The sequence below is a fragment of the Psittacula echo genome (genome assembly GCF_963264785.1).
Source record: "Psittacula echo genome assembly, chromosome: 9".
Taxonomy (NCBI): domain Eukaryota; kingdom Metazoa; phylum Chordata; class Aves; order Psittaciformes; family Psittacidae; genus Psittacula; species Psittacula echo.
Window position 1 is genome coordinate 5,251,699 of NC_137745.1, and position 21,462 is coordinate 5,273,160.

At 42.2% G+C, this 21,462-nt stretch overlaps 1 protein-coding gene across 1 annotated transcript in view; it reads left to right on the top strand.

Moving 5' to 3' along the window:
• The window catches only part of FBLN2 (fibulin 2), a gene marked incomplete at its 3' end in the record, with an annotated part of 74,790 nt that overhangs the window by 44,909 nt on the left and 8,419 nt on the right, over positions 1 to 21,462 (top strand). Inside the window, exons 4-11 of the mRNA XM_080625676.1 lie at positions 1,517 to 1,703; positions 3,030 to 3,236; positions 5,712 to 5,828; positions 6,268 to 6,369; positions 7,759 to 7,899; positions 14,217 to 14,351; positions 17,360 to 17,497; positions 17,809 to 17,952. Of these exons, the coding sequence (XP_080481802.1) occupies positions 1,517 to 1,703; positions 3,030 to 3,236; positions 5,712 to 5,828; positions 6,268 to 6,369; positions 7,759 to 7,899; positions 14,217 to 14,351; positions 17,360 to 17,497; positions 17,809 to 17,952 (1,171 nt within the window). The remainder of the gene's footprint in view (positions 1 to 1,516; positions 1,704 to 3,029; positions 3,237 to 5,711; positions 5,829 to 6,267; positions 6,370 to 7,758; positions 7,900 to 14,216; positions 14,352 to 17,359; positions 17,498 to 17,808; positions 17,953 to 21,462) is intronic.

Consider the following 21,462-nt stretch of genomic DNA (forward strand, 5'->3'; position numbering starts at 1 on the left):
GAGGAACATAAAACATCAGCTGTAGTCATAGGTACTGCGCTGAATGTGTGAGGGATACAAACTGTGTGTGAAATGCTCAAAAACTAAAAGCAACAGTGTTTGAAACTGGAAAAAGGTGACTTGGAGGAAGAGTCCTGTTAGAGGGCAGTGTTCCCAGCCTTCCTAGCAGAGACAATCTCCGGGTTTGTGTGAATACACATCTAGGATTGCTATTCATGAAACATGATTCCTTTCCACTTCCATACTGCGTCCAACCCTCACAACACTGCTGCTCTTATTTGCTTTCCTCAGGTCAGGGAAGTAGGGCTTAGTTTAGTTTTCTTCAGTTCCATCCTTGGGCTTTCTGTTGACGCAGCCAACTGGTGCCAGTTTGAATTATGACCTTCATTTTATGTGTCTGATGCCTTTTTATAGACTGAGTATCTGAATAGACCCTGAAATCGCTTCCCTCAGTTCAGAGATGCTCTTTCAGTGTGGCTGCAACCTGCAAATGAGTGCTGCTGGGCTGGATGCCCTGACCGTGAAAGGAATTGTAGGGGGGAAGAGACTTGGCATTTTATGACTGTTCTGTCTGTGAAAGCATCTAAATATATGTATATATTAGAGATGTCAGGACACTTGCATTTAAATCCAGACAGGTATCTTCAATTCACATATAACTTCTGTATGTTTCTAGCAGAGACTTGCAGCTCCTCAGCTTCCTTTCTTGATTAGGTATCCACTATGCATACATGTTATGGACTTTTTGAATCTGACGGACACCTAATACATTTCTGTGGCCTGACTGCAATAGATTTGGATGTGACTGAATAAAGCATAACACAGCTTTTGTCTGCTACCTGCAGCAGAGGAAACTGGAGGAGAGATGACATTTCAGGGGCCCCCATTGCATCAATTGTCAGTGAAGCTGCTGCTTAGATGCACTCAGGAAAGAAAAGGAAGGCAAATAGCTCACAAAATACACCCTGGTCTTTCACTAGCCACTGTCTTAGCAGGATGGTGTCCCTTGGACACTCAGGTGATTAAAGGTACGAGTAGGTTTGCAGGGCAGTGGTGCACAGGGGAAAGTCTTTACTGCCAGAGCTCAAATGCTGGTGCTGATCCTCATATCCATGCAAAGATATTTACAAGTCGTTTCACATTGCTTCAAACAACTAAACGTTTTTGAGCTCTAATACAAAGATGTGTACATCTGTGTTACTTTGTTTAGAATATGCTATATGCAGAGCAATGGCTGTGTGCAAGAGCTAGAAAGAGATGGTCTGTGGCACCATTACTTCCTTGCATGCGGAGTTGCTGAAATCGTCACATTGAGACTTGGTTTGCAGCCTGGTACAGTTAGCGTAGGATGGCAAAACCAAGCACCAGCAAAGCTTTGATGTCTGCAACTGTCTAAACCAAGGGGCTTCTCCAGATGCTCCACTGTTGAAGACAGTGCAGATCAGTGCCAGGGCTTTGTGTGGTCTCACCCCTGAGCAGGTTGTGTTAAGCCCTTGTTACTGATCTCCTCTTGCAGCAATGCTGTGACTGCTGTAATCTGGGCCTGCGATTGAGAAGTGAGGGGAAATCCTGTGAGTCCAGCATCAATCTGGGCTATCCCTGCAGCCATGTAATGCTGTCCTGCTGTGAAGGGGGAGACCACTTCATCCATCCAGAAATAAAAAGGCAACCTGAACCTCTGCCAACAGTGACACCTGAGAAGGGTAAGTGTCCAGTTATGGTTTGAAGACATTGCAGGAAATAGTTCCTTGTTCTTAAAACAGTTTTAAGTAATGATAATAAAAAGAAGTAGGTGTTTCTGATTGTTAAAATGTACCTTTTTTAGTAGTGTGGGGCTTTGGGTTTTCCCCCTGAGTCACATAGTACAGAGACCTGCCACGAGACATTGGTAAGAAGCAAAGTTGAAGCTGGTCATTGTCTTTTAGCACAAGCAATCCTGAAAGATTCTTCATTAAGCAAATAATGATTTTTTTCCAGACAAAGTAGTCCCATGGGTTCTGATACCAGTGAAGCGTCCTGGGAATAGATTTCCTGTTATACTGCTGAACATCACAGCAGCTTTCTCATAGCACACTCTGGAGAAGCCTCAGACGACTGCAAGCTAGTTTGCACTCCTTCAACATGCAAACATAGTGACACTGAAGAGCTAAGTCAAACCCCTGCAGCCAAAGAGGTGTGACAAAGGGAGCATGAGGAATGTGGAGCTTGGACAGCTTTGCTTCTTCCCTCAGCCCAAGATCACACTCCTTCCATATCATTCTGTGGCCACCAGTCACACATGAGTTGCATGGTGACCTCCTACATATGCTGGAGCTCCCTTTTTGCCCATTCTCTTCTTGTGAACTAAGTGTGTATTCTTCTTCACCAACAAACATAAGGGTTTATTTTGACCTAGTTGAGGCCTCACTGAGCGAGGAAGTTTGCACGTACGTATTTAAGGAAAACTGAAAAACTTCCCGAAAAACTAATTGTAGTATGGTAGAAAGTCTTGGCAATCCTTGTCAAGAGAGGAAAAGTATGGTGCTTTTGGCAGGGTTTAAAAGCAGTAGGCAGGACAGCCATGTCACTGTCAAGAGGGTCCCCGAAGGTTTGTGATGCTACCTACAGAGGTAACCAATAAAGTAGTATTGTGTTGAAAAGAGTTTCCAAACCAACTGGACAAGCTTTTCTCCTGAAATTTGAAATTCAGTGTTGTTCTTCAGTGGGGCCAATTTTAGATAGGGCCTCAGTGTGATGCATTGGTTCAAATAACAGTAGCAATGGTGGTAGCAGTCCACATGAAAGGTGAGCTTGTGACCTCCCAGTGACACCGTATTTCTCAGTGGCCCCTGTAAAATGCCTCTTCCTCCAGGAAGGAGGTGGTGGTGGATCTGCAGCACAATGGTCTTATCTTCAGGATGGGTTCATTTGCTCTTGGATTGTTCTGAGTGGATTTGGTATCTGGAGTTCATCTGGTGAAACACTCTGTACTGTACAGTTCTAATGCTAACAGCCCTGCTAGAGAACCAGCAAGTGTTGTTCTCTTGTAGTTTCAGAGACAGAAGATCACAATGAAGCTTTGTCCATCAATAATGAAGCTGAGCTGTCAAATAACCTGCCTGGAGATGACCTGGATGAATGTCTTATGTATGGTGAGGAGCTCTGTCAGCATTTGTGTATAAACACCGTGGGGTCCTACAAGTGCTTGTGTTTTCCAGAATTCACTTTGCAAGAGGATGGGACCAGCTGCTCTCCAGGTGAGAAAATGGGCAGGAAACACCATGAACGATGGTGTTTTTGTGCCAACTGCATTGATCTATCAAGCTTGCTTTGTTTCTGTGAGGTATTTGATGGGTGCTGCTGCATGGACATTTGCTGTAGAAACTGGACAGGTTAATAATATAGAGGAAACCAACAATTTAGGAAACTTAATTATGTCTTGGTTTTGTGTATTGGTGGCATGGGGGCAGGGTGGTATTTAATATGTTCAAATCGAGACTGTTTTCGCTATTCAAAAGAGGATTTGTAAAGGTTGTTAATGAAATACCTTTTCTTCTCAGAGTCATTTTGTATTTCACACTTAGCTTCCCTTTAGATGAACTTTCCCCAGTTCAGACAGACATCATTGCTTCCTGAGTTTTGATTTTTATCTAAAATCATTAACATCTTTCAGTGATACAAAATCTTAATATATCTAGTGTGGTGGAAGGCTTGAAAAGAAAGTCTCTTGTGCTGTAATTTTTTTGATGTCAGGAGTTCTCCAATGGCAAGATCTGAAATCAGATAACCCTAAAAGTTGAAACCTTATATTAAGTTACAAGTGCTTTCAGTTATTTAACAAGCAGAGTAAGTGCTGCCATCCAATGACAAAGTTCCGTAGACTTCGGATACTTTCTGCCCAAGCCAAACAGCATTCATTATGTCACTCTCAATGTGATGTGCAGTGCTTACATCAATAATGTGTTTGACAGGGTTTCTGCAGCAGCGCTCTGATCTGTTGCTTATATTAAAATTCTGGGGAAGCAACCTGATCCAAAAGAGGCAAAAAAAGTGGTTCTTATTTTAGCACTGCAAAATTTGGCTTCATCCTTCACCTGGAGCACATGCGTGTGGTTTAGCTTTGCTTTGCTTTGCTTCTCCCACCACTAACTCTGAGGGCAGATTTGGTTTAATACACCTTGTATCTGGGTAGTCAGTGCAGACGTGTAGGACTGCAGTGCTCATGGCTGTGCCAAGAATTGAGGGGGGGGGTCAGATATCCCTTGAGGAAGAGGAGTGCAACAAGGGTAGGGACTGCAAGTGACACAGCTGAGACACGTAGGAAGAGGTTAGGAAGGGTTGCTGCTGTCCTTCAGTCCTGGATCCAATCAAAGGTTGGGCAAGGGAGGTGGCAGGGCAGGGAGCCTCACTTGCTACACTTGCATGAGCTGTGCTCTACGTGGCACAGTGGCCTTCCATGTCCCAGTTTTCTCTGTGTATGTGCACGGCTCTGTCACGTGCTCTGTGCACCCACACCAGGTAGTTGTAAATCTCATACTGGTGGTAATTTTTACTCCTGTGATTAGATAGAATGCTTTTGTATTTGAACCTGTCCCAGCACATTTCCTGCTCTTTGATGGACTGTGAATGTTTTTGCATTTAACTTTTGCTTTTTAGAACATGTCACACTTTTTCCTGAGGCTTGGAAGGAGGGATGTGCTTGCAGTGGCTCTGCGAGGCAAGGAGAAAGCAGACATTGATGAAACTTCAGAAGCTACTTCTTGTTCTCTGCTCTCTTTCTGGGCAATTCAGCTTATGCCACAAGCATAACCTCTTATTTGCCTCCGTGTTACAGCCCATTGGTTGTCTCTGATGTAATGTTTATATTTTTCTAATTAAGTGGCTCTTTCTGTATCCCAAACAATCACTCACTCATTTAATGTTGTCATTGTTCGGTGGCTCACATTTTGCTCCGGTTGACACTTGTACTCAAATCAATGGGAACAGGACACATCCCTCTTCAGAAAGAATTTAGCCTTAGCAGAGGGGGTTGGAACTAGATGATCTTGAGGTATTTTCCAAGCCAAACCATTCTGTGATTCTATGATTTAGGCTTCTGATTTGGTGATATTGGTAAACTGGATTACTTCTATTAATGTACTAGAGCTTTTTTTCTTTTTAACTATTCTGATACCTTTAACATTACTGTTTGTTGAAAATCTTCATGACAGACAGCAGCTGTCATGTTTTCCACTTGGCTGTGTAAAAGTCATTCCAGGGTATCCTGTGCTTGTAAAGGTGGATCCTTTCCATCCATGTTGAAATGGGATGTACAGAAGGACTTTAAAGACTTGGCTTGGATTCAGTATTTTTTCGGTCATACACTGACTGAAAGACAGCCGCTGTGTTTACAATAGAACAGTGTTTGAGGAAACAGAAGTAACACTTTGTTTTATTCATTTTACTCTCCAGAAGTTGTTTTCAGGTAAACTCCCTGATCTGTATCCATGGTGTTTGCGAGCATCTCCATTAGCATGCAGCACTCTACATGTTTGTGCTGTTGGACAGTTGCTCATACCAAACAGATGGCAGCTTCCAAAACTGACTGTTCACCTCCATGCAAAGGCAGTTCTTCAGGTCACCAGAATGTTTCTTCCTGCAAACCACGATGGAGAGGGATGAATGGGAGCCTTGCCATGGGCTGATGGTGGACGTAATGCTGTCTCTGATCTATCTCTTCCTCTGCCTTACAGATTCTGACAGAGGACAGGTGACAAGGCTGGAAGCAGAAGCCACCATCCCTCCAGTAGCCTCTCCTTCTCAGCCTCTTCGCATCGTGTCTTTAGAAGAAGAGCAGGATAAGTGTAAAGGTATGTTGGAGGTATAAACTGAAGGTGCAGATAAGTGAGGAGTGTTTAGAGAGCCAGAATAGAATTCCACACATCCCTTCACCAATCTGCTTTCAGTGCACATCCTTAATTTGTTACTTCTGGCATGAGGCTGAGGAATTGTCAGGGGAAAGCTGTGGAAGTAATTTGAGGCTATTCTCTTATTTCAGGGTTGTTACACACCTGCTGTGTAGTTCAAGGTAAGCAGTACAGCTGTGCAGCATAATGTGAGCAATACAGGTAGGAGTGGCACAGGTGTAGTAGTAGGAGGGTTGAGTGATTAGGGCTGCCTGGACAGATTGTTTACAAACTGCATTCCCCATTGCCTAAACTGAGGTTATATTTGGGTGACCTGGAGGTTTGTAACTTCAGCTGATCTGTGTTGTGATTGCTAACGTATTTTGCAATTTTCTTTGTATAGATAATGGCCCCTGCAAACACATCTGCAATGTTGTGGAAGGAAATGTTATGTGTTCTTGTTTGTCTGGATATACACTCATGGCTGATGGGATTTCTTGTGAAGGTAAGTGGTTCATGTTCACCACAGAGACATGGTTAAAGCACTTTTCTACCTCATACTCCTAAGTGTTTCTCTAAGAGTTCCTTCTTTTCAGTATTGTGACTTGTAAGTGGCACAGAGACCAGTGGCAGAAGGAATACCAGATCTGCTTTACAGATGACTCCTGAAGCACATCTGTCCAGTGTGCCTGTTACCTGGGGACTTCAGGTGAAGGCAAGCCTGGATGTGTACTTTTTTCCTTTGACATTCCAGGCTGTTTTTTCAGCCCTCTTGGTTTCCCTTCCTACTGCTGTTCCTCCCCAGTGTCTGTCTACACAGCTATGGACACGCAGCTTTTCTTCCTGAGAACGAGAGCAGCTAGCAGGACTTGGGCATGTTTGTTGTCCTGAGGAACCCCCTCAGAGCTATAGCTCTGCCCTGTCATCTGTTTTGTTTGGTTTTATTTCTTGAAAACCTGAATCCAATGAGGCTTCAGTGCTGTGAAGAATGTGCCATTGTGAGCTAGTTCAGCTCCACGTGTTTCAGTTGACACTGAAGCTCAGGCCTGCACAATGATGAATGGTGAATTCCAAAGCTGCATCATGATTGTTCATGTTGTATAAATCTTAAATGAACATGTTTGGGTAGTGGTGAAGGATATGTTTGCTCGGGAAAGTGCTGGAGGTTAAAAAGCAATGCCCTGTGACATACTTTAATTATAAATCTGGAAGTATGGGAGCAATAACAGCCAGCAGTGAAATGAAAGAAGCTTCTGATGCTCAGAATTGCTCACATGTGATCCACATCCCTCTTAATCTCAGATCTGATTGAGTAACAAATCACAAATCATTTTCATGAAATTCTGGAGAGTCTGTGAAGAAAATGGGAATTTAATGTCACCAGCTGAAATAGTCACTGCGCATTGCTTACTCAAGTGTGGTGGAAACTAATCTGATTAATTGATGTCAGCATCAAAAGGGGCATTTCCAGGCAATCATTTTCCGACAGGAGGTGAAAGGATTTGCTAATGTCAGTGGAAGTAGTAAGTTTAAATTGCAGCAAGAGACATTTCTTATCTGTATTCAAGTAAGGATTTGATGGTAAGGGTGGTGGTACACTGGAGCAGGTTTCCTGCAGAGTGTGCATGGCCTCTGTGTGACTGCCTGTTTCCAAGAATATCTCTTTCTGTGATGACAACAGTGTAGGGGTGCAAGCAAGGACTGGATGATCTCTGAGAGTTTATTCCAGCCCTATTTTCAGTGTAACACTGTATGTATTATAGCATGGTGCTGATGTGGTAGTTCCAACACACTTCATTTGGACATCTCCAGTGTGAAAGAAGTATTGTTTCATTTCAGCAATTGTTCTAATAGAATTCTGTTTTTCCCTTTTGGCTGCAACATGTTGATATAGATTTGGATGAGTGCCTCACAGGTGCTCACGCTTGTTCCAGAGGACAATTATGTGTGAACACATTGGGATCATTCTACTGTATCAACCACAGAGTGATCTGTGCAGAGGGCTTTATACTCAACAGGCATAGAAAATGTGTTGGTAAGATGATAGGTGTAAGCCGTTCACCACAGCATCATAATTCTTCATGCTCTGCAATGCATTTAAACCATTTGTGCTCAAAGGCTCTCTGGCTATCTTTGCATATGACATTTCAATATGAGTTAGTAAAAACACATGTGCACCATTTGCTCAGCCACTTAACATCATGAGTTGTATGCTATTTGGCTTTTTCCCTAGCAATACATTCTCAGGATACATACAACTTTGTGCAAAAATCATAAAACTCCATAGGTATGATGACCACAGCAGTATTGATGACTATTAAAGTGGACTAAGAAAACAGCAGCTGATTTCTCTGGACAGTGTCAGTACTGGCAAATCCCCAGACATCATGAAACAACGAAACTTCATAAATACAGTTCAAGAAATCTGCAAAAGTCTGGGCAGTGGAAAAGATCCATTCCAAAACAATGGAAAAAAATCAGATTGGTGCCAGAATCACTAATAGACTAATTTGTTTGTGTAATGTCAAAGATGTATCATAATTCTGCTGTATCATCCCTGCTATTTAAGTTAATGTAAGAAACCAATCTATTTTTACAAGTGTATTTATAAGGATTCAATTTCCTTCCAAAAGCCAAGGCCTGAGCTTATGAAATAGTTTCTGTTAGGGTTTCTTTCATAGAGGCTGGTTTAGGAGGCACCTGAGCTGCGGCAGTGTTGTGTTGTAACGCTGTAAAAATGGAGCACCCAGAGACCTGTAGTCAATAATGAAAGCAGCAGTGCCTGTGACTATAATGTCATGTGTGAATACATTCACCTGTAGTCATTAATGAAAGCAGCAGTGCCTGTGAGTATAATGTCATGTGTGAATACATTCACCTCCTTCCACTCGTCCTTCTTCTACATTTGTAACATCGTTTTTCTGACAATCACAGCTTTGGTTTTGTTCCTATCTTTTAAAGCTCTATGATCTCATCTTATTAATGAGCATCATATGCAGAATGGTTTTCAACTGACAGAGGGGAGATTTAGATTAGATACTAGGAAGCAGTTCCTCCCTGTGAGGGTGGTGAGGCACTGTCACAGGGTGCCCAGAGAAGCTGTGGCTGTCCCATCCGTAGCAGTGTTCAAGGCAGGGTTGGATGGGGCTTGGAGCAAGCTGCTCTAGTGGAAGGTGTCTGCATGGCAGGGGTTGGAACTGGGTGAGCTTTAAGGTCCCTTCAACCCAAACAATTCCATGACTCTACGATATGGCATAAGGGCATGAACAGGAAAGTTGATGCATTGTCATAGTTTAGAGCAGAAATGCAATTCAGTATCTTCTGTGTTTTTCTTAAATTGTCAAAACTGGTTTTTTTTTTATTTATTTTATTTTATTTATTTAGTTTTATTATTTCTTTTGAAATCAGAGATACTGGTAAGCATGGAAAACTAATGAAATTATTTAGTTTAAATTAAATGGCTGAGAGAACACTACTGGAAGTAAGGATGTCTTTACAGAGAAAGTACCAGATTGTGAGACGGAAACTTGGTGGTACTTGTAGATGGCCACAGTCTGCATGATGGGTTTCATGGCTTTCACAGAGCCTGCTGCACGTACCACACTTCTGAATAGAAGGTCTGGTAAGTGAGCAGCTGAAGGAACTGCCTCACCTTGCCTTCTGCTTCTGAGGATCTTGCTATTTAATCTCCTGATGTTTTTCCTGGACTATGCATTTATATAGAGAGAGAGAGCTGTCCTTTTCTACATCTCCCAGGAGCACTCTGAAAGTAAATTAATGCATGTTTGTCAGCAACTTTGGCAGAAGGGGCTACAGAAGATGCCAGGTGCTTCCTTTTGTTCACTTTCTTCCTCTCCTGTCCTCTACCGCATGACATTATACAGAGTTTTATTGTGACTGATAAAAGATAAACCTCAGGCATTGCTCATTAAATGAAAGATACAGCTCTCATTTGTAAAGGTAAAAGATCCTCTTCTCCTTCACTAAGTATCAAACCTCTGTATGTCTCTACTGCAGGTCAGGTTTTTACAGGTATCCTTGTAAATAATCTAGAAAACTTGAAGTTTCTCTTTTGTTTTTCTTTTTTTTTTGGCTAGATCAGCCCTGTGTGCTCCCTACCCGTGCACAGCTCTGCCCTCTGTGGTGCTGGAGGACATCTGCAGCAGTTAACATTTTTCCTATTTTTCTAGTCAAAGGGGAAAGCCACAAGCATACTGTGGTTTGTTTTGTTCAACCGTCTCATTGCAGCCATATTCACCTAAGGTATCCCTTGCCAGCTTAACTGCTTTTGTGCTCCATCTTGAGCTATCTCAAACTCCATGAGGAAAGCTTTTTGGTAATTTGTTTGCAAATTATTGTTGTTTTAATGATGTTACTCTTTGCATATTTTTAGGGACAGGAGGAGCAATCTTTGCGCAGCAGCAAAACAGCCGATAACCTTTTATCTCTTGAATTTCCTTTAGTCAGACTGTGGAAGATTATAAATCCAGGTGCATTCAAGAGCAGATATCCAGAATTCCTGAAAGGCAACCATGCACAGTGAAGAGTCACCAGCTGTTTAAACAGCTTGCGCACACCAGCTTTGTGTAACTTTGTGAACAGATATTAAAATGTCTTTAGGCTTGAAAGCCCTATGTTCTCCGGAGATAAGAGCCAGGTTGGATGTTTTTAATGTGGATTGCTTTTCCTGGTGACTTTCAGGCAAAGTCATTACCACCACCTGCATCCACACTGACAGGAGGCTACTTTGCTGCTTTCTTTGCTCTTCCCATCTAAATTTCCCCTTCTTCCAGAGTGAGCAGCAAGTGGTCATTTTATTGCTGACCCACAGGGACTGTGCGTGAGCACAGAATGGGTGGTTGCAAAGTAACAGCGGGTCTACATTAAGCAGATGTATTCCATAAAGCAAACTGAGCTGAAGTCATTTGAAGAGAAAAAAAATCCTGAGGAACTACAGCTGCAGGAAAAACCAAAGTCTGTATTTCACATTGTTAGAAAAAGTGCATAAAAATTAACTTTTAATGTCAAAGTACGTATTGAAAAGAAGAGGTATTACATGATTACATTTCATTCTGGTTTTACTGGCACCACGTGAGAAATGTTGTTGCCACACACATCGACCTAGTAGGTTTTTCAAAAATTGACTGTTCCTTGTTTTTAATATTTACTAAATTATTTTTCCTCTTATTCCTGTTTTTTTAAATACCATCTTGCCTTACCTCCTAGTCTGAACTGCACTGGATGAAGGCTGCAGCTTCCCATGTTGGGAGTTAACTTTGTTTCAAACTTAAAACATAACTCATGTTTTTCCTAGTGCTCTGCAAATCATCTTGCTGACTTGTTGAGCTGGTTTCCAGTACTGAAGAGAGGCAGGTTATGGGCACTCTTGATTTTATGGATAATCAACAGGGAGGGAAAAATGAGAGAGATTGTCCTGTTTCATAGAAATACAGTCAGTCATCACTCCCCTCTACTGTGTGTCATAATGGTAGAGCAAAATGATAGTAGGTACAGCCTGGGCTGAACAGAGCTCGTGCAAGAGCCGTGTGCTGCCCCAGTACAAACTGGGACCACAGTTCCAGGGATGCCTTTTCCCACGCTCGTGCTAAGGGAAGCTGTTTTGCAATAGGCATTGGTAGGAACAGCAATGACATAGGCAGGTGGGAACTCAGGAGAAAGATGCTGCACGTCTTCAGAGATCTCATTTTGTGGCATGACCATTTAGGAATGCATTTAGGAAAATTAACAAAAAAGGGCATGTCTGTAATAAAAGGAAAAGGGAACTTTGGTGGGCTGGCAACTGGCCTGATACCGGAGAATGAGATTCATGCCCTAACAGTGGATATGACAGACCAGAGCTGTGCATAATGCATGGCTCACAATTTGAACCCAGGTCACAATCATTAGGCTTTAGAGATGATCAATGCATCACTTGTGCACAAAAATTTCACTGGAAACAGAAATTCTGCTTGTAATCTTCCAGTTCCCATCATTCTAATTTCCTCAGATGCATTCTGGCCTGTTGGACTTGTTTTTTCAAGTACTCAGAGATTTGAAAATTGAATGAAACAATGTAGACAAACCAGGAAATTATATTCGATCTTTTTTTCCTCTGTGAAATCTTAACCCTCTTTCTACCTGTGTACACCTGGGAGTCAGGCGGAACGCCTCCTACCTTCTCTGGGTAGTGTTTCAGGCAAGCACGCTTTCCTCCTACTGGCTTTTCCACCATCGTGCTGAACTGAGTGGAGTTCACATGATGCAGTGTAGTGCTGACAGTTTGTTTATATGGGAAGGCTTTTTGTGGTTTGCAAGAAAAGATAATCTCAGATCTGTTGTATAGCCAGCAGAGAGTCTTTGCACTGGTTTAGATGCTGTTGAGTGGCTATCCAGAGCCATTTACCTCTAAAATTCAATAAAACCCAAGCAACAACAAGAAGATTTATTTAAGAGCTAGGTGTAGTCGGGTGAGAGAGGTCTACCACAGCAGCTCATGTGAGCTGGAGGGGCAGGTTGTTTGGTCTGGGGATTTTTCTTTGTTTTGGCTGTGTTTCCCCCCAGCCAAGACCACTTATGAGAATTTTGTTCCTTACTCTGCATTCTAATCTGTAGCAAGCAGGGAACTGTGCAAGCCTTAGGAGGACATCACTATGTAAAAACACCGAGGTAGGCAAGTACTTGCCACTCAGTGGAAGTACTCCAGCATTGTGTGGGACACGCAGAGATATCTCCAGCTTGGCGGTGACCTTGCTGTGGATTAATCAGCTGCCGTTGAACAGCAAGTACACAGCATGTGAATAATAGTGGTGAGAAGAAAACAAAGCACAAATAAATGAGAAATCACATGGCACCAAGCTAACACACTGGTCTTGCCAAACTCAGTGTGTGTCACCAGTTAGCTGACTTCAGCAGGAACTGAAGTGTCTTGGTGCTCCTCCTAATATACTTGGTAGAAAACAAGCTGACACGTTTTCTGAGACAAAAGGTTTTAAAAATGGCTTTTCCTGTTTTCATGCTTCACGAGGGGAAGTGATGTGTCTGATATTGTACTGCTCTGAGAATGAGGTGCTGCAGCCGAGATGAGCACATCATCGGGGAGCACATCCAGGGAAACACATCGTCACGTGACTGCTGCAGTGCAAGTCAGGATGGCCGAGCGGTCTAAGGCGCTGCGTTCAGGTCGCAGTCTCCCCTGGAGGCGTGGGTTCGAATCCCACTTCTGACAGCTATGTTTTTTTAGCAATGGAAACACAGCCCTACCATCTGCCATGAACTGATCCAGACTGCACTGGAACAGGGGCAAGCTCAGGGGCAAGATTACTTGCATTAGTGTATATAGGAAAACAGCTTCATGCGCAGAGAAACCAGATGACTGGTAATGGTTATGGTCACATTTGGCTTTTGTTAGTTCCAGAAGTACTTCTTAGCTGTATACAGAGATGTGAATATGTAACATTTTGTGGAGAAGCGCAGGAAAGTTTCTCTTCCCAGTCTCTACCCCTTTTTGTTGCTTTTAAGTATTTGCTATTTCTAGCTTTCATTATTTAAATAAGCAAAACCTGAATCTGAGGTTATTTCACCCAAGCCTATCAAAAGGTACCACTTTAGAGGTATGGCATTTCCTTCCCAAATTGTCCTACATTCTGTAACCTTGTATTTAAGTAATTTTTTTTTTTTTTTTTAAAGACTTTTTTTTTCCTTCTCCACCTGCTGAAATCAAATCTCTTTTAATATTGAAATACAAATTTACAACCTTGATTGAGCCTTTCAGGTTTTCTCTCTCCATATTTTCTCATTATATCCACTCCTAATGACATATTCCTTAGGCAATCCATGTGTTACATGACTCCACCTTCAGCCAGGCAGGCAGTTTCAGTTCCTGTCTCCAGCAGCAGTTCCACACCAGCAGCTCCTGTCTATGTGACATGAAGCAGCAAGACTGCTACATACGCTGAGCTGGGAAAACCTGGTCATGAACAATGAGCATTAACCACTTTCTAATTCAGTTGTCCAGGAGGCTTCTCTCCAGTAAATCAGAAGCTGATTATCAATGCTCTGCCCATACCCTGCATTCAAGCAGTTCTGTGCATCCGTTGTCCTCAATGCCACTGCACATTTGGGTAGAGGGGAAGAGAAGGAGATCTCCCTGTGACTTGTGTCTCTTAAGTTGCTCTGTGTTAACAAAAGATCCTGGGACAAAAGTCTTTCATCAGAATACTGTAGCACAGGCTGTATTGGCTATCTCTGGGAAAAAACAATTTCACTTGAGCTTTTGACTCCTTCCAGAAGAGCAGAAAGAGGCAGATCTCTTGCCAAATACATGGCACTGACTTGTTGAACTGTTCCTTGTAGACATCAACGAATGTGTGACAGACACACACACCTGCCAGCGGAGAGAGCACTGCCTCAACACAGTGGGATCATTCAAGTGTCTCCAGGAACTGAGCTGTCAGCCAGGTTATGAACTGAAAGATGGAGAATGTGTTGGTAAGACAAGTGTTCTTCAGCTGATGCAATAGCTGTTAGCAAAAGGCAAAGGGAAGAGATAGCAAAGCATTTTACTGTGGCTGGGCTGTGATACCAGGATTGTAGCTATAAAAGGCTGATCAAATTCATAGGCCACTTCTGACATGCATTTATTTGAAATAGTTTCCAGCAATACCTATAAATTATTTGAAAATTGATGAAACCTTATGAATTAGGATTTACCCTGCTTTTAAGGTGTTAGAAAGAGATTTCACTGATGGGGGAATTCCTATTGCATTCCTCTGCCCAGCTCTTCTTTTCTCTGAAGGGGCTGATACTGTTTGCTGTTGAGCACTGAATCACAGCCTGAGTGGATCATGGGGCTGATTCAGTCTGGCCCTTCCTGTGTTTAGGAGGTCTGTCTGCATTTATTTACATTTGGAATTCTCATGGGGTTAAGAAGTTATTCTTCATCTCCCCCTTCTTGGTCTATTATAGGGGTTGACTGGAGCTGCTAACATCAGCACAGCAGAAGTTGCTCTGCAGCATGGGAGTGTGCAATAGACACATGTGCCCTGTCTTCTGGGGCAAAAGTCAGTGCTATTTACTCCTAAATTTTTTACACAAAGAGTTTCCTGACAGCTGGAGTAAGAGATGCCCAAGGGAAGAACTGAGCTCTTGACATATACCATAAGGTCATAAACAGAACTGTTCAGAAATCTCACTTTGTATACAGCCGTCATAAAGAAACCTTGGTTTAATTGAGAGGTTGTTTGTGAATGTCTTGTTCTGTTGTCTGATTCTACAGCATTTCTAACATTTATTGCTAATCTTTCTAGTCTTAAAGTTAGCTTATAAAAGATTACAAAATTTACAAATTGTTTTAAAGTAGCCTTTAAATTAATGACCTATAAGAAAGACTGAAGTTTCAGAACTGCTCTGTAAAATTGCCTACAGATATCTCCTGAATTTGCAGTTTATGAAATACTCAATTCTACGTTTTTCATTGTCTCTGTCTATAGATATGGTAGGAAGACAATTAATATATGACAGGTTGAGAGATCTGAACTGGTTCAGCCTGGAGAAGAGAAGGCTTCTTAAGGGGAGACCTTAGAGCAGCTCCAGTGCCTAAAGGGGCTACAAGAAGCCTGGAGAGGGGCTTTGGACAAGGGCTGGTAGAGACAGGACAAGGGGAATGGCTTTAACCAGACAGAGGGGAGATTGAGTGTCGTGGTTTAAGCCCAGGCCGTAAATTAGAACCACGCAGTTTCTACTCCCCCCCCACCCCCCCAGAGGGATGGGGAGGAGAATCAAAAGAATGTAACTCCCACGGGTTGAGATCAGAACAGTCCAGTAACTAAGGTATAACACAAATCACTGCTGCTAACACCAGTAATAATAATGATAAGAGAAATAACAAGGGAAACAATACCGCCCGCTGGAAAAGAGCCCGACAGAAAAGAGGACGTGCCCTTCTGGGTAGCTCCCAGTTACATCCCCCGGCATGACGTGCTGTGGTATGGAATACCTCTTTGGCTAGTTTGGGTCAGGTGTCCTGTCCCTGCTTCCTCCTGGCTTCTCCTCCTCCCTGGCAGAGCATGAGACTCACAAAGTCCTTGGTCAGGGTAAACATTCTGACCAGTAACTGAAAACATCAGCTTTATCAGTATTATTCCCAGGCCGAAAGTCAAAACCACAGCACTGCACCAGCTACTAAGAAGGAGAAAAACTGACTGCTGCTGTTGAACCCAGGACATTGAGATGAGCTCTTAGGCAGAAGCTCTTCCCTGTGAAGGTGCTGAGGTGCTGGCACAGGGTGCCCAGAGAAGCTGTGGCTGCCCCATCCCTGGCAGTGTTCAAGGCCAGGTTGGACACAGGGGCTTGGAGCAAGCTGCTCTAGTGGAAGGTGTCCCTGCCCGTGGCAGGGGTTGGAACTGGATGGGCTTTAAGGTCCCTTTTACGTAAACTATTCTGTGGTTCTATGAACCTACGAATATTGTACTTTCTGCACGTTCCCCTGTGGCCCTGGCATTTAACTGAGGATTTAGAATAGAAAGAGAAGTACCAGCAGTTCTCTCCTTGTCCTCCTGGAGGAGTGGGGACTCCTCAGATGTAGTTTCCTCTGTTTGTCTTATTTTCTAGTAAAGATGTTCATCACAGGGAGTGTTCTTAGGAACCAGCAGCGTTTGAAAATATTCACAGGAACTGAATTTTGAATGAGTTTACTGCTGAAGTCTCTTCCTGGGTGAGGTTTCTTCAGCTGGAAAGTGGCAGCAAACCAGCTGGTACTTGCAGTTACTCAACACAGATCAGTTGTGTGTAAACTCATAAGCTTGAAACTTTTAAGCTTTCAGTCTGCCCAGCAAGCAAGCATTGGGTTGGTGAACAGCTCTGAGAAATAATCTCACACATGTAAATAAGAAATGAGAAATCTGTGTTGGGCTCTGACTGCAGAGGAGGAACATTGGTTACTGATATCACTGTCTCTCATTCCCATTTTTTCAGTATAGTTTTCAGAGTTGGATGAGTGTTTGTTCTGTGTATGTAAGTACATGTATATATAGATATGTACATGTGTACACAGTAAATCCCAGCCTCGCTGAAAAGAAATGCCCTATTAATATAAAATTCAGTGGAGGTAGGTTTCTACCTGGAATTCCTGAGGAATAAGAGACCATTTTGCTTTTGAAAGAGTGTGGAACATATTTTGTGTACCTTATTTGTAGTTTTCATTTGGGTCTTTAGGATTTTAAAACTGCAGTTGTCTGAGTATTTGTGGTTTACAAGAGATGCTGTGACCAAGGCAGTAGGGACATGAGTCATATTTGCTGTAGACAAGTTCTGAAGCCTCTGCTAAAATGAATGGCCAAGAGCAAACACACTTAAACCTCAGATTTCCCATAGGCAATGTTTGTTATCTGATTTCAGTAATGCTTCCTAACTTCCCTTCTGAGAAGTTAGCTAGTCATGAAGACTACTGAAAATTACAGCTTCGCTGGTCACAATTTGGTGTTTTGATCTGATAACAGATATTGATGAGTGCAAGAGGGGAACTCACAGTTGTAAGGTAAACTTCGTTTGTCAGAATACAGAAGGATCGTTCTACTGTGAGTCAAAGCAACGCTGCATGGATGGATTTTTACAAGACCCAGAGGGAAACTGCGTGGGTAAGTCTTGACTGGGAATATGTTTGTCATATGTGTAGCAGCACTGGCCAACTCCTCTTGCTTTTAGCCTCTCCAAAAGGTATATATTGACCACATGTAGTTTTCATCAAATCCTGCTGTGAATTTAACTTAAACATCACTGTCCTTTTAAAGATATGCATGCTTGCATATTGAATTTGAAAGTCTTGCCACAGGAGACCTTCATCAGCACAATACATTGAAATGAAGGAAAAGAAGTGACAGCTGGAAGAAAACAAGACCAGAAAGGTTAAGTAGCTTCTCTCACTATTCTAATTCATTTTCTTCACCAGATATTAATGAATGCACATCTCTCCCTGAGCCATGTAAACCAGGATTCAACTGCATCAATACCGTTGGGTCTTACACCTGTCAAAGGAACATGCTGACATGCAGCAGAGGCTACCACTCCAACGAGGAGGGAACGCGATGTGTCGGTAAGGTTAGACTCCAGGGTCTGGTCAGGTGCCCTCTCAGAGGAAGAAGAATATTTCAGTTCTAAAAAAAAGGGGTTTTGAGGTTGCTAACTGTGTTTGAGAAATGGGAATTTGCTGTATGCATTTGCTGTCCAATCAGCTTAGTGATATGCTTGCACTACAGGATGCTGCACTGATGTCTGGCTGCTGCATGGAGTTCCTCCTGGTACACCAGGTGACACTGGTTTTGACTGCATATGGGATTTACTGGCTACTGTTCTAGAATGAATGTGCTCTAGTTACTTTTCGAACTCATGCTGTCAGTCAAAACCACAATCCGTTGCTATTTTTACAGTATCTCACTGTGAGTGACAGGATCTGAAGCCATAGGATGCAGCAAAGACAAACACTGAGTTTATGGACTCACAAGAGTAGCACTAAGTGGATGTTCTTCGTAGCACTATGAATGGTGCTCCCCATTTACATCCAGTTGTGTGTCTATTTAGGATAACTTCTTACTTTTCTTTGTGAAAGAACATTGAAATATTCATACAGGCTGGCATGCAGCTTGATACTGATTTGTATTTGTTCCAATGTGTTTATGGAGTTACTGACTCAGAATAGCAGATTTCATCTCTTATTAACATTTGTTCTGTAAATGCACACTATGCACAGAGGAACTGAAAGCTTGCTGCTTGGCAAGGCGGGGTTGGCTATGTGTTCTTTAATTCCCTATGTTCTGTGTTACACAAAGTAGGAAATCATAAAACAACAGTGGGGAGAAAAAATAAGACAAATCAGCATTTTGGTTAGTGATGAAGTCCTGATGATTTCTGCTTATGTTACCTTTGAATGAAAGGAAGGGTGGAAAATAAAGATTTGCTTTGTGCTGCTCCAGGTGGGTGGAAACTGTTAGAAGCTATATGATTCTGTGATTCTATGACTAGCAAGTTGAAATGAAAAATAGTGGTATAGATAGACCCCATTTCTGCATAAATTTCTGCATTCTCCTTTTTGCTATTCATTATGCTCTGTCTCCCATCGTGATTTTACCCCCAGGACTACCCCGACCATGCTTGGCCACTGAGAAGGCAGGAAGATTTGGGAGTAGCACAAGATGGGGACAGTTTGTGTTGTAACTGAGGAAGTGGAGAAAGCTTTCTAAGACAGCTCCAGGGGGCAGAGTAGTGCAGCCTGAAGTATTTCAGTTGTCACAAAGGGAAGGTCCCAAAGTCCTGTCTGTCTTTGTTGCTGTGATGACACAGCTCTTCAGCTGGTTTCCATCAGTCGTATTTCAGAGAACTCAGGGGGCTGGGTATGCTTGCACCACCTGAAGAGTGATGACCCTGACATTGTTTTTAGGGTTTCCACCATGCCAACATCTGCATGACTGCCATTTCTTTCACAGGTCAGCAGTTGTCACTCAGCAGCTCTGAAGTACTGGCTGCAGTGCTAATAGCCTTCACTTTCAAGTCCTGCCAATGGCTAGTGCAAATCCTCTTCCTAAATTTCAAGTGGATGATTTATAGAAAGAAGCCAGCTTCTTTCCCCAGTTGTTCCTAAAAGAGAGTGTGTGTAATGTGTGACACAGAAGGAAATTGCCACCATTCATACAGCGTTTATATCTTCATAGCCTGATGAAATAACGCAATGCATTGTAATTACTGATGATGCTTTGTCTCCACTTTACATGATTGACAATGCTTTTAAGGAGCAGGTATAAGGAAGCTTCTCTAGTTTGATTTTGGAAAAACAAAATGTTTAATGTAAATTGGTGATTTCTGTCTTTGCCATGTCACTGTGTCTCCGCAATCTGGATCTTTTGGTATTTTTTTGTATGGCTTTCTTTAAGTAAGCAGAGACATGAAAGAAAAAAAACCTGAACATATGGTCCTACTTCCCCTCTCTGTGGTAAAGACTAGTTTCTTTAAGGCATTACAATAGCTAATTAGATTCCTGATTCAGATTTATTCACAGTAGTAAATACATAATCTGCACATTTCTCCAGCAGAACTCTACTTGTATGGTTATCTTCTCTGCTTAGAGGATTCACCTCTCTTTAAAATATTAGTATATTCTGGTTTAATAAATGAGCCATTTAAAGCTACCTCTTAATTTAACTGAAAAATATTGTAGCTATTGTGAAATACAGCATACTGGTGATGGTATAATGCCCTAGAACTAATTAAAGCCTGAATGCAGTGGAATATATGATTTTGGACAAAGTAATAAAACGGTTACACATGCAAATACATTACAGATAAATCTGCTACTTTACAAATGTATATCTGCATTAGAAACTTCCTTGTTTTGATGCTGCCTCTGAATTAAAAGAAAATGAGACAGCATTTCAGCAGAAATCTATGAGCCTGTCAGGAGTTCCTTGCTTGGCAAGTGATGTTCCCTGCCATCCCTGACCCCTGCCTGTGCCAACAGGAATTTTTTAGGTGGGAATCTGTGCTGAATACTGAGCACAGTATTTGTGAGCACCTCTCACCAGGGTTGATATAATCCCCACTTTTCCACATCCAAGTCTTTGTGACAAGTAACTTGCTCTAGCTTTCCTATCATTTTCTCCACAAGTGACTGTTTTCCCGAGCGCTCTCCAGGGCTGCTGTTTGTTGGAGAACTGCCCAGAAAACCTTTGAAATTAAATAGTGCTCCAATTGATCACTTCAAAGAGGGCAGTCGGGAGAACCTCCAGCCTTAGACTACCATCCTAACTAGTGTTACATGAACAGTAATTTGGGTTGTAAAAGTAGTTGAAGGTGTCAGTAACAGGAAGGAAGCAGAACCTTATGGCTTAGGAAACAGCAGAACTCGGAATGCTTCAAGAAATACAAGTTTCTGAGGGCTAATCAGAATTTCTGATGCTTCTTGTCACAGATGGTAACAGGGATTTGTTAGATACTGATGAGCTATTTAGTCATGTTGCAAGTCTTGTAAATCAGTGTGTATTGAAAACTCTCATCTTCATTTGAGCGTTATTAAAATGAGATTGGGAGTGATGCATGTGAGTGGAGAAGCAGCTAATTTGTTGGTGGTGGGGTTTGGATGAGAGACCATGAAGAATATTAAAATGTGAGTTGATTGAGAAAAGAAGAAAGATCAACATTGAGAAAGAGTAAAGTGTAGACAGCAGAAGCAAGACTGAAAGGGCAACTGAAGATGAAAATAGCAATTGCTTTAATTGAAGGGATGAGCAGAATTTCTGGCTAGTTCTCGTTTTGCTTTAAATGCCTTGCCGTGACTCACAGAATGGCAGAACATCAGAATAGGGTGTTTAAATGTCATGGTTTGATCAGAATCAAAATGTGTGTAGGTTGAAATGCAGAATATACAGGGAAAGGTCCATTGCAGTTACAGTTGCCATTTTCACTTCTAAGATAATGCATTCCTTTTCAAAAGTTTACTTAGGATATGTAAAGCTGACCAGAGGAGCACAGTGAGAAAGGCTGATTCTCTTTGTTCTGTGCAGGGAACAACCCTAGCAGTTTCTATTCCTGTTACTTTACGTGTTCTCTTCATAAA